Source organism: Balaenoptera physalus (assembly GCF_965194825.1).
Source record: "Balaenoptera physalus genome assembly, chromosome: 1".
NCBI lineage: Eukaryota > Metazoa > Chordata > Mammalia > Artiodactyla > Balaenopteridae > Balaenoptera > Balaenoptera physalus.
The window spans coordinates 59,022,596-59,035,231 of NC_138882.1; the positions used below are offsets into that span (position 1 = coordinate 59,022,596).

Here is a 12,636-nt window from a genome sequence, read left to right on the forward strand (position 1 = left end):
ACAGGACATTTAGGAAGAAAATAAATGAAAGGATACAAGCATACTAAAAAGCAAACAGGACACAAAAATGCATAAGCAATTCATTTACAAATCTACAATACTATATAAACTAATAATTATGTAGTCTTATATCCACACATGTACAAAATCAAACTCTCTCCATCCCAGGTCCTACATTACCTGCATGTAGTTTTCAGAGGTTATTTTTATTACTCTTAGGACTATAGACTGCCTCCTATAATCAGGAAAGAGTTTCACAATCTTATCCTTTTCTACTTCCCCAAGTCTGCTGACACCACAAGTGTATTTCCTGCATGCTCACAAGCAAGAATAAAGAGAAAAGTAATCATATACAGTATTTATTAAACAGGGCCAATGTCACCTCTCCTACATCTTTCCTTTCTTATTCATTATACTATGTTCACACACAGTGGCAATTTCTTCAACCACTGCAGCAGTTCTAAATCCACAACTACATACCTGGGAGCTGGGTTGCTTAGGCTCATCCATTCTCCCAGGAGACTCACTTCTGGCTCTGTGTCTCTCCGTCAAGGGAACAACACTGCCGGAGGGGCTAAATCTGTCGGAAGAGGAGCACAAAGGGGACTAATAGAAAAGTAGTGTCAAGGAACTTAAAAAATGGTGATGTCTGCCTCCTTTATCCCATAGTCTAGGAAGGGGGAACAAACTGAATAACAAGATTTCTAAGAAGTCCTTTCATGGAGCCAATACAGAATCATACATGAAATAAGAAAAGCTTGCCCTAGTAAATTTAAGAAATACAAAATGACGCAGCCAATATGACCTGGTGAAGCTAAGGCTAAATATAAACTTCTACCCTTACATAAGTACCAGAAGACCAAAAAAGAATAAATTAAAACTGGGTCTGTAATTCTGTTTCTTCTATATAACTTTTAGGTTCTTGGTTGATCCTTTCCCCAAGCCCCATGATAATTTTTTATATATTTCAGACTGTTGACGTAGATCATGAAGATCAAAAATCTTTGCATTTAAGCTATTATTTCTGATACAGTTCTAATATGGGGGAGACAACAGTGCTAACATAGGGTGACAGTAAGTATTATGCTCAAGAATATTTTAACTATTAAGGACACAAGAAGGAAAATACTCTAATCAAGACCAACTTAAATGGATATAGTATATACTCTCTGAATTTCTGTGACACACTTGTCTCTCAAGACCAGATGTGAACCAAAATCATAGCTTGTTTAGTTATCACTGTTCATACAGTCAATTTTAAATTTTTAAGAAAGGAAAAGAATATTACCCATCTTAGTTGGTAATATTTCTTTCAATTGAGACTTTCTTTCAATTTACTTAGATTAAAATTATTGTTATTTCCCCCCCAAAAAATGCTCTAACAACTGCAGTGCATTAGAAAGAGAAAAGTGGGGCATAGTAGCACTGGTGAAAAAAAAGAAACTGTCAGGTTTGTGGTAGCAGCTGTCATCAATGACAAAACAGAAAAAATATCATCAAATGACAAATGAAAAAAAAGGAATGAAAAACATCCAAAAAGCTTTTCTTTGGAATTACTGTGATTACACTAAAAAGAACAATCACTGCTGGTACCATATTTCGTCTAATTTGGTAGATGGGGGCAAAGAAAAGTAAACAGTGCTACAAAGGAATGTGAAACTCCCAGAGGCCACCTACCTGTGTGAGAACATACCAAGCAAGGGCAATGCTGTCAGATTCCCAGCTGATGACCAGCTCTCTTCCTGGAATTCCGAAGAAGCCCTGGCAATTACTGATCCTAGCGTGACTGCAGATGCTATTCTGATTCATGAAGTGTCTAACTTTACCATAATTCTCACAACACTGTGAATACTTCAGGACTAGGAGCTTCCTGCTTTAAAAAAATTAGAATTCAAGTCTTTTGGCATACTTCCAGTTTCCCCAACATAAACTTAGACTACGAACATCAAGTAAGGAAGATACTCTTTGTATCACACACACGGTCTGCTTTAATTACGTCTGCACAACAGCCATTAGATGGGCAAACAAAACTTACCTGTCAATTTCACTGCTTGTTGGCCTAGCGACCTTGGCTCCTGAAGATCCTAACATGTAATTTTCCTGTCCTACAGAACCATGGCCTGTGGTGTCAATCACCATGGCTGTGACTTCCTCTGCACTACTCCCATCTTCTCCAGAAGGCTGATTCTCAGGCCCAAGCCACTCTTCTAGATTTTCAGTTTTGATGTGTACTGCTCCAAGAACTCTAACTTCATCATCACTCCGGGCCCCTCGGTCTGCTACTCCTGTCTCCACGTACCACTGTCCTGCTCGGTTGATCCGAAGAATGGGCTCCCGGCTCTCTACATCAGAACTCTGTTCAATTATCTGAGGGCTGGTGGACTCCTCAGGAGGGCTGAGCTCCCTGATATCCAGCACAGCACTAACCTGACCTCGCCGGTTTCCCTTTGGGGTATTATGTCGGGGGCTAAGGGAGCGGTTCAGATTTGGTGTAACTCTGTGAGACTCTGGAGGTCCCTCTGGGTGCTTTGTCCTTGTTTGACTTAATTCAGCTTCAACCTCAGCCACATTGATTTTGAAATGAATGCCCTCCAGGATCTGTGTACATTTGTCTATAATATGCTGCATCTGCAGAAAACTGGCAGCTGTCAGGTAGCTGATGATATCTGCCAGTTGCAGGCATATCCGCCCCGTGTAACAGAAAGAAAGGAGCTGTTCAAAAACAGTAGGGTTCTTTATGACTGAAATGGAGACAGTACTCATCTCATTCAAGGACATGTGATCTCGGAAATAGGGGGAGCTGGCAGCCAGTACCACTTTGTGAGCCCGAAAAGCTTGTCCTTGCACGTTGACCACGATGTCACAGAGACGGCCCTGCATGCGCAGCTGGTTTAGATGGCTCAGGACAGAGTTGCTGAAGTCAGGGATCTCCAGTTGTATGTTCCCACTTTTCTCCATGGTCGTGCCTGAGGGTGTAGGCAGGCATTCAACCCTGCTGAAAGAAGAAACGAACTGTCGTTAGTAATTATAACCAGTCCCCTCAGGCTTTCCAATTCACACCTATTTAAAAATATTATCTGGTAAAATTTCAAAATCTCCAAATAAATAGAGATACTTTCCTTATGTTTAAACATGGAAAAGAAATACCAACAGGTTTAGTAGTTTAGGTTTCACAGCAAGGTACCATTAAAACCAAAAAGTGATTGTTAGACTTCTAAAAATTCAAGCTATGCCCATATTTTCCTTCTTAACAAGCTATATAACATCAAAACTGAAGTTCAACAGAATAGAGGGGGTAAAAAAAAGCAGTGTGACAATTTTTATTTACTAAGTGTTAATCATAAGGTATTTGCACACATTATAAAATGCGGTGACAAGTTTTCTTTGGAGAAGGAAAGAAAGAAGCTTTTTGAATAAATGTAATTATACACAGGTGGGCTGATTAGATACCGTTAATATTTTACTACTTGATGCATGAGTTATGTTTATTATTTTATAAAGTGACTAATATCCCTCCTGAGTATAATCCATTATTTCTAAGTTGAAGGGTCAGAGCTCCCCACAGAAAGGCTTTGGGTTTAGGACTTGGAGGTAAACTCTAGGTTACGAAAAACTCCAAGTTGTGTCAGGACTCAAATGCAGAGAACTTGAAGAAGTTCACTCTCAGGATTAGGTAAAGGTAGATAAGTCTGCCTCTATCTAAATTCAAAGTTGGAAATTTCAGGGTGGTAATGATACTTTGATTCTGAAATTTAGTTCCCCAAAGCTGGTGAAAAACAGAGCATTTACCAAGTATGGACAATATTTTTACATTAAAAGATTTCTGAAAAGTTGCAGAACCACTAAGCCTGTAACTGCATCCAATAGTCTTCACTGGTTGAGAGTAGTTTGTATAAATCCCATTAGAAAGACACTGACTTGAGCATACATAGTTACCTAAGACCTGAAACTTCAGGAACTTATCCTGACAAGCTCACAGTATTGCCCTGCATTTACCACACACTTATCAGTAAATAGGGAAGTGTATACACTGCTTTCAAGAACCAACTTTAGCCAATCTGACCTTTTTCCAAAGCGTTTTTGTTTGTTTTGAAACTTTTAATCCAATAAGAGCCTCTGTCGATGCCATCATGAATTCAGATGTTTATTTTGGAGCCTACACCAGCGCCTTTTTTGTTTGCTCTTTCCGGCAATTCCCCAGTGAGGAGGAAGCCCCTGGAGTAAGGTCTTTCTCTACCGTCGGCACTGGAGGGGTGAGAGCTGTAAGAGGGAGAATCGGGAACTGCATGGGGTTAGCCACTCCGGTACTCGAGTGGCTTTCGTCCGCGTTAGGAAGCATGGGGAACGGGGAAAAAGCAGAGGGGCGAAATGTCACCGAGGAGCGGGGGCGGAGAGGGGAGCAAGGCGTGCGGCCGGGGAGCGAGCAATCAGGTGAGGGTAGAGGACCGGGAAGGGGGCGGCGCCCCGGGACCCGGTCCAGGCGGTAGGCGTAAGCGGGCGGGGAGCTGCCTAGAGGTGGGTGTGTGTATCTGGGTGTGTCCGGGCTGCCGATGGGGAGGGGGCCGCCCATCCCGGGGTCCTGAGGGAGGGGCCCACGAGGGGGCGGGTCCGGCAGCTCAGCCCGGCCCGGGGCCAAGCGGGTGGAAGGTCTCCGGGTTCCTTGAGGCGGGGTGGAGGGAGGTGGCTGAGCGCCCCAGGAGCAGGCTGCGGCGGAGACCGGGCGAGGCGGCCCCAGTGCAGGGCAGCGGGACTGCTGTGCGGGGCCCGAGCCCAGTCAAGGAGCAGCACCTACCTCCGGGGGTGGAAATGGGCCGGAATGGGCCGGAACACCGTCCCGGAAGTGAAACCCCCCACCCCCTCCCCCGGAGCGGGCGACGTGCCGGAAGGAAATCGCTCACCCTTACACCGCCCCCCTTCCCCCTCCCCAGCGCTTTCCGTCCCTCGCGCCCCCTCCCCTCTCTTCCCCTCCTCCTCAGTCCGTAGGAGGGCGGGAGCCCTGCGTCACGTGGGCGGTCGTGTCCCCGCCCCGGGGCGCGGCCAGGGGGCGGGGCCGAGGGGCGGGCTTAGAAGACTGGACGGAGGTGTGCTGAAGGAGGAAGCGAATGAGAGGGGGAGGAGTTGAAGCCGACGCTGGCGGAGAGTCTGCGTCATGACGTCATGGAATAGAATACTTATATACAGGCGCCTGGACGTCATCTCGGTCTTTAGAAGGTACGAGGCGGCTCTCGGTATGTGAGTGTTTTGTGTGCTGTTAAGTAAGTTCTTAGCCTGAGAGGCCTCCAGCTCTTGGCAGTTAGGATCGCCTTAAGCCGGCTGGCATTTCTAGGCCAGTCGCAGGCCTTCGCACGGTTCACAAGATGAAGATGGTGGAGGATTGCGAGTTGGGTGCGGGCGCGACCTAATACTTCTCGGGTTGTTGGGCCGAACTGCGGAAAAACCCCGGCTCGCGGGCTCTGCCTCTGATGAAGCCTGTGTTGGTAGGGACATCTGAGACTGTTGATGAATGCCAACGGCTCTGATGGCGGCGCGTTCCGAGTCACCGAGTGGGTCTTTGTTAAAGACCTCGGCTCGAGTCTCCTTCAGCCACTTGTTCTCAGGAAGGCCACGTGGTTCTCTAAAGGCTGCATTCCGCACTGCACCATTATTTCCGTCAGTGGTTCTTAATCTTAATTATGTTGAATGCTCTCATGCAGTTGTGGGTGGTGTAAACGACTTGCTTACGTGGTGTGGAAACGACGCAAGGTTTAAACTTACGTTTAGAACAAAATGAATTTTTTAAATCTCTAATTTTTCCTAGGAACGGTGCCAGCCATGGGTGCCAGGCATGAATGCAATGTGGCTTTAGATGGCTTCTGGTGGACAGGTAAGTAACGGCTAAATACAGTGGGAAGAATGAAATCTGCTTAGATGTGGTTTTTATGTTAAGCCTGTGATGGTTTAAGAGTAGTGGGCAGAAGGGATTTCTGAAAAATTCTGTTCTGAGGCTTAACTGCTTAACGACATTAGTGATTAACTTAGCAGCACAGCATGTTTTATTGGATTATTCTTTGTCTGTTTTCTAGTTGTGTACCAAAGGGATGAGAACCGCTGCTGGGGTGAGTTACTGAAATTCCCTGACAAAGGGAAGGTAGGTTGAAAGTCCACTGAATGTGCCACAATGATGATAGTTTATTTGCTACTCTTGACTGTGAGGGTGACGAGAATTATTACCACCATTATGCTAACTGAGGCACACAAAATGGTGGTTTAGAGAACATAGAGATTGCACCCAAGTTTATACGAAACTGTTTCTTCCCAGGTCTTAAAGCACAAGCTTAATGCTGTATCCATGGGCAAACAGGTGAGAAACCTTTTTTATAGTACATGTTTATCTAGTACTTTGAATTCTTTTTTTTTTTATAAGGGGTTACAAATTGCCAAGTCAATGTTGGTGCTTATATTAGGGTTTTCCTCCCCTTTTTTTCAAACGTAAATTGCTGCATTCTAGTTTTATATTTAGTATGAGGGGGAATCTGAAGAAACAGATACTATGATGGTTGCATAGTTCAACAGATTGAATCATGAAAAAGATAATACTATTTGTCTGATGTATCTGAGTTAGTAATACTTTTGCTGATAGTGTAAGTAAAATACCACGACTAACTAGTTTCTCTTTTTTTGTAGGCACTATGCAGGAAGTTAAGCACTATGTAGGCACTAAGCTGAAAGTTGAAGGGGTAAGTAAAATTGTAACTGAACTAAACATCGGTGACTGGGCAAACATGACAAAGAATACCACTAATGGCTTTTTAGGGTTGCCTTCTAATGCACAGGAAGCAGTCCTCCCATAAAGTGCTTGAACAGTGTGCTGAATACATTAAATAAAAGCCAGATCCTTGTCCTGTCCTAGTTTGTGAGAGCAGCCTGTGTGATGATAAGCAAATACTGACTGAACATGAAGGTCTTAATTAGCTCTATCTGATTTCAGGCACTTTTTAGATTTGTGGGGAGAAAATTGATTTTTGGCTATTATAAAACCACTCTCATTTCTTAGGTGGACTTGAATCCTTAACCTGTCCGGGCCAACTTTTTGGTAAGCATTAATATTAAAAACAATTTAGTAAGCTCAACTGTTACTGAGAATGCTGATAAAGTGGAATGCTTAACTACCAAGCTAATTTCCTATGTCTGGTTTGCAAGTGCATGTTGAGCATGCTCTGAACAGGGTTTTTGTAATGATGTTGAGCAAATGTCTGACCTGAAATGAGCATGTAGACAAATCTAACACTGAAGAACCCTGTGACAAATATTAAGTGAGAAGAATTTAACAATAAGATTGACATTTTAATGAAAGGTGTCTCATTTCTCTTATAGATCCTGGGTACACGTTTTTATCCATGGATGGCTTGCTTGGGGTAAGACATGAAAACAGTTCTTTGGCTCCTGGCATTTGGGTTTATATTCCAAAAATGTGCTGGTCTTAGTTGTTCACCTATGTTAGTGTTTTCTGGTGTTGGACCGTTGAGAAATAAACAGGCCTTAGTATGAAGCTGTTGTGAAGTGTGTCTAAAGAAATACTTCTTTGCAGGTGCAAATTTTGGAGATCTTTTATATAAAGGTATGTATGTGTTTTATCGGTCTTACCTAGTTACTGAGCAAAATGCTGTTAGTGATGATTTTTAAAAAATTAAACAGATGGGAATCTCTCTGAAAAAGAATGAAGATTTTTAAAAACTGAAACAGTATCTGGAAAATTTTTGAAATCTACTTATTATACCTATTCAGTTTGATTAAATTTCATTAAATTTTTGCAGGTGTCAAGAGAGGTACTGGCTACAACGCAGGGAGCAAGAAGTTTTAAGCAAAGGTATAGAAGTCTCAAGTTTGGGTTCTGTGTTTTGTGGTTTAAAGCCGATACAATGATGATAACATAGTTCAGCAGACTAACAGTGATGAGCAAATACTGTCTTTCGCTCCTATCTGATGTATCTGGCTGCAACAATTCTGTTTATATACCCTTGAAAGTGGAAACCAGCCGCTGTCTCAGAAATATTCAGGGATTTGGATAAGTGTAACGGCTCACGCAGATGTTCTGTACTGTTAATTTCAGGATTAGGCATTTACATTTTGGATAAGAACAGGCTAACGTGAGGAAATTTTTATGGCATATACTGTAGATTACACCAGAATGAATAATTTAGCTGATTATTTTTGATAGTCATTTCTCAGAGCAGTTTTAGATTCATAGCAAAATTGAACAGTAGGTTCCCATATAGCATCCTCCCCATCAACGTCTACCACCAGAGTGGGACTTAAAATTTTGAACCTATGTTGACACATCACCCAGAGTCCAGTAGTACATTGGGGTTCACTCATGGTGTTGTACGTTCTCTGGGTTTGGACAAATGTATCATGACAAAGATCCACCTTGCACAGAATAGGTTCACTGCCCTAGAATTTTTTGAAAAATTTAAAAGTGGGCTACAAAAAATGGGAGAAAGGGCAAATTTGAAACATAAGGCTTTTATTTTTCATTTTCAAACAGGCAAATGTGTTACCCTGAAGATTTCAAGGTCAGTCAGTCTCTGGTATATATGGTGAGTTAGAATGTAACCAGTGATGTGATGATTCTGCCAAATGAATAAAATGATATCACCCGTAAAACCGTTCCATTTTGATTCTGAGGTTACTTTATCAACAAGTATCACAAGTTTTTTCCCTTCTACTGTGATTTGACATATATGGTCTTTACTTTTCAGGGCATTTATGACAGCAGTCATGCATCTTAACAGTTGACAGGTGAGGCTTGAAAATATCAGTACTGTTGTCTTGTTCCAGAATACATGATGATCTCACCCCAACTTGAACTCTCTCACTGATTACTTGATGATGTTCAAAGATCTGATAATTCTGTGTATCCCAAATGCAATTAGAATTGGCATGGAAATGGGACTTAAAATGGTTTCTCTGTTCTTGCAGGCAGCTGGATGGATGCTCATGGGATAGGAGAGGAAACAACTTTCAATTTTTTTTAGAGCCTGTTTTATTTATTGGCCATGCTGCACAGCATGTAGGATCTTAGTTCCCCCACCAGGGATTGAACCTGTGCCCCCTGCAGTGGAAGCGCAGAGCCCTAACCACTGGACCACCAGGGAATTCTCCAACTTTGAATTTTAATAAATTTTTATGAACCATCTGAAGTGTGCTCATTTCAATTTAATGAGATGAATGAAGGGAAATAGGACATTTTTGTAATTGAGACCTGATGGCATATTTTTTGCAGAAATTTTCTGTGATTTAATGTGAAGTGCCTGGGTCAATTTGTCACAGTTGAAAACCAACCATTGGAGTTGTAGTCTGAGGCTGGAAAAGCAAAAGATGAGCTTGAACCACCTTTGTGCTGTGCAAGAAAGTTCTGTAGGAATGAAAATGTTGAAAGAACACAGGAACTTAAATGATCCTTAATTTCTAAAATGGGCAATTAAATCATTGAAATACATTGTTTATGTTGCAAATTGCAGAGAAAAGCAGAAGCTCTTAATGTTAAGTAGTGGTAGGAGTGCAGAAATTGGGGAAAATCTCCATTTGCTGTAGTAAGCATCAGGGTGATGGGGTCTGGCAAGTGTTGATGTGGAAATTGGTGTAGGAATTGGTTTCAGTGCTATCTAGAAGACGCATATTGAAAAAAACCTAGAACAGTGAGATCTTTAAGAATGAGATCAGTAATACTGTGGTTATAACGTCCTTAAGAAAATGGGTACTGGTTTTGCACATTTCTGGGGTGGGGAATGTGGTCTGTTCAAGTTAATGAGAAAATTAGTGAACCAGTGAGTTGCTGGTTAATTCCTAAATACCAAGGAAACCATTAGCTCTGGGAACATTAAAAAGTAAATACCTGCCAATCAAATTTCAGCTTTCTAATTTGGCATTTGAGGTGTGTAGGAACATTAAATTGGGGTTTTAAGTCTTGGTTGCATGCCGAAACGTTTACTTAAACTCCCACTGACTGAAATACTATTCTATTTTTTTTTTTTTTAACTTTGGGTTTATTTATTTTTTATTTATGGCTGTGTTGGGTCTTCGTTTCTGTGCGAGGGCTTTCTCTAGTTGCGGCAAGTGGGGGCTACTCTTCATCGTGGTGCGAGGGCCTCTCGTTGCGGAGCACAGGCTCCAGACGCGCGGGCTCAGTAATTGTGGCTCACGGGCCTAGGGCCTAGTTACTCCGCGGCATGTGGGATCTTCCCAGACCAGGGCTCGAACCCGTGTCCCCTGCATTGGCAGGCAGATTCCCAACCACTGCGCCACCAGGGAAGCCCTGAAATACTATTCTAAAAACCAGTTTATGTAAAAGCAAGTTGACAGATTTTTTTTTTGCTGTGCTGTGAAACTTGTGGGATTTCTGTTCCCGAGACTGAATCCGGGCCACAGCAGTGAATGCACCTAATCCTAACCACCAGACTACCAGGAAACTCCCTGCAAGTTGACAAATATTAAACTGTTAGTTACCCCTTGGTGTCTGGGGGGTTGGTTCCAGGACCCCCTGTGGATACTAAAATCCATGGATGCTCAGGTCTCTTAGAGGTATAGTACTATAGTGGGCCCCACATGGATTTTGAAACTTGCATTTTGAACATAATATCCAATGTTAAATACTGATCTCCCATGCCTGGTTGGATTATTTCATACTTTAGAAAACTTCTGTCAACATTCACTGTATGTGCTATTACTCATCAAAATCTTCATGAAATCTAAAAGACAAAAGAGTAGCTATTTCTTGAATATTCTAAAACATGACAGTTTGGATTAGCCTTCAGATTTTCAGGGCATAAAAGATACATAAAAAGTATCCAAGAATGTTTTAAAACAAGGGTAAGGTAGTATAACAAAAATACCTTCAACTTTAAGATACTGGGAAAAAACCCTAAGCAAACAAAGGGTATGTTGGGCCAAGTTACTTAGTAAAAATACAGCATGTTGATCAGTTTTAAGCCAAATCAAAAGTATTAAAATTTTAAGCATTCACATAGTGTAAAGATAAAACTTATAGACAAAAAAACCCTCAAACTATTTCAACTTATAAGCAATAAGATTTCAAATTAAATTATCTTCATTGCTTGGAAAATACGCTTTTATCTCAAATTCACTTTAAATGCTTGACATATAATTAAATACCCAGGAAGACTCCTGCTAAATTTGGTAATATTATATGGTGATACTTCTCTGGGATGACATTTCACACAATGGTTTTCAATTAATGCTGAAGAAAAAAATCACTTGATAACTTTCATCATGACTGGCTGATTAGTGGATTTACACTTAATAGGCACACCTTGGAAATAATTGTAAGTTCAGTTCCAGACCACCACAATAAAGCCAATATCACCATAAAGCAAGTCACAGGATTGCTTTCCTAGTACATGTAAAAGTTATGTGTACAATATAGTCTATTAAGTGTGCAATAGCATTATGTCTTTAAAAAAGATGTACATTAAAAAAATAGAAGTATAGTAGATTTTAATATTGTGTTAAACATACTTTAAAAATATTTGACTGCTGGGAATTCCCTGGCAGTCCGTCCAGTGGTTAGGACTTGACTTGACACTTTCACTGCTGTGGCCCCGGTTCAAACCCTGATCGGGAAACTAAGATCCCGTGAGCCACGAGGCGCAGCCAAAATAAAACAAAACAAAACTTGACTGCTAAAAGATGCTAACCATCTGAGCCTTCAGTGAGTCATAGTAACATCAAAGATCACTGATCACAGATCACCATGACAAATATAAAAATGAAAAAGCTTTAAATATTGCAAGAATTACCAAAATGTGACACTGAGACATGAAGTGAGCAAATGCTGTTGGAAAAATGGAGTGGATAGACTTGCTAGACTCAGGGTTGCCATAAAACCTTCAATTCATGAAAAAAACAAAAAATGCATTATCTGTAAAGCACAATAAAAAAAAAAAAGCTAAGTGCAATAAAAGAAAGTGTGCCTGTACTCAGTAACTTATACGGCATAAGGTCCAACAAAGGGAAGAATGTGATAATTGCTCAATGTGTAATTCTGCCTATTTGTACTACTAAGCCAAGACTTTGATAGATAATCCACTCATTTGGATTACGTTTCTATGTATGTGATTTGATCAACCAAAAAATTAGGTACAAAATGTCAAGCTTTTTCCTTTTTTTCTTTAAAGGGCAGCGCAATGGTTTGGGATTGGTTAGTACAATACAGAGAATACAGAGGATACTTATAAAATGTCTCTAACACCAATGCCAGTACTCATCTCATAAGTAAGGATATTATTAATTTTTGTGTTACTCACTTTTCTTTAGAACAAAGTCATTAACTTGAACTTGCTGTATACACACAATACGTACACAACCTTATGCAAAATACTTATCATAAGTAACATTACATTTTAAAATATTTGGAAACCAAATATCTGTGATCTGCATTATGACTTAGTGGGAAAAGAAGACAACATTGAACTAGGGAGGATTATACTGATAATAAGACTCAAAAGTGTCTTCCTCTCCCTTTGTACTTAACACAGCCTATACAATGACCTGAGAGATTCACTATGAGAAAAATGTCCATCATAGCTTTAAAACCTTGCTTTGGAAGGAACTAATGAGAAAGCAAATTGGAAGGTGAGA

General features: G+C 41.1%; 1 protein-coding gene and 1 long non-coding RNA gene across 15 annotated transcripts in view; one reads left to right on the forward strand and one right to left on the reverse strand.

Annotated features, from left to right (window-relative positions):
* ZBTB37 (zinc finger and BTB domain containing 37) overlaps positions 1-4,879 on the reverse strand; it is a 28,284-nt gene extending 23,405 nt beyond the window's left edge. Inside the window, exons 1-4 of one of the 5 annotated variants that reach the window (XM_082438298.1) lie at positions 4,793-4,879; positions 4,064-4,260; positions 2,036-2,992; positions 481-580 (exon numbers count right to left, since the gene is read on the reverse strand). In XM_082438298.1, coding sequence (XP_082294424.1) covers positions 481-580; positions 2,036-2,958 — 1,023 coding nt within the window. In that variant the 5' untranslated portion in view covers positions 2,959-2,992; positions 4,064-4,260; positions 4,793-4,879. Of the gene's footprint in view, positions 1-480; positions 581-2,035; positions 4,261-4,792 lie in introns of all 5 variants that reach the window. The other 4 variants (XM_082438297.1, XM_082438300.1, XM_082438299.1 and 1 more) reach the window with 4 other exon arrangements.
* Positions 4,880-5,072: 193 nt separating this feature from the next.
* LOC309649379 overlaps positions 5,073-12,636 on the forward strand; it is a 30,085-nt gene continuing 22,521 nt past the window's right edge. For 4 of the 10 annotated variants that reach the window (XR_014257063.1, XR_014257064.1, XR_014257065.1 and 1 more), the window contains exons 1-4: positions 5,235-5,863; positions 6,063-6,340; positions 6,664-8,778; positions 12,534-12,630. This is a non-coding gene — a long non-coding RNA (uncharacterized lncRNA). The other 6 variants (XR_014257070.1, XR_014257062.1, XR_014257069.1 and 3 more) reach the window with 6 other exon arrangements.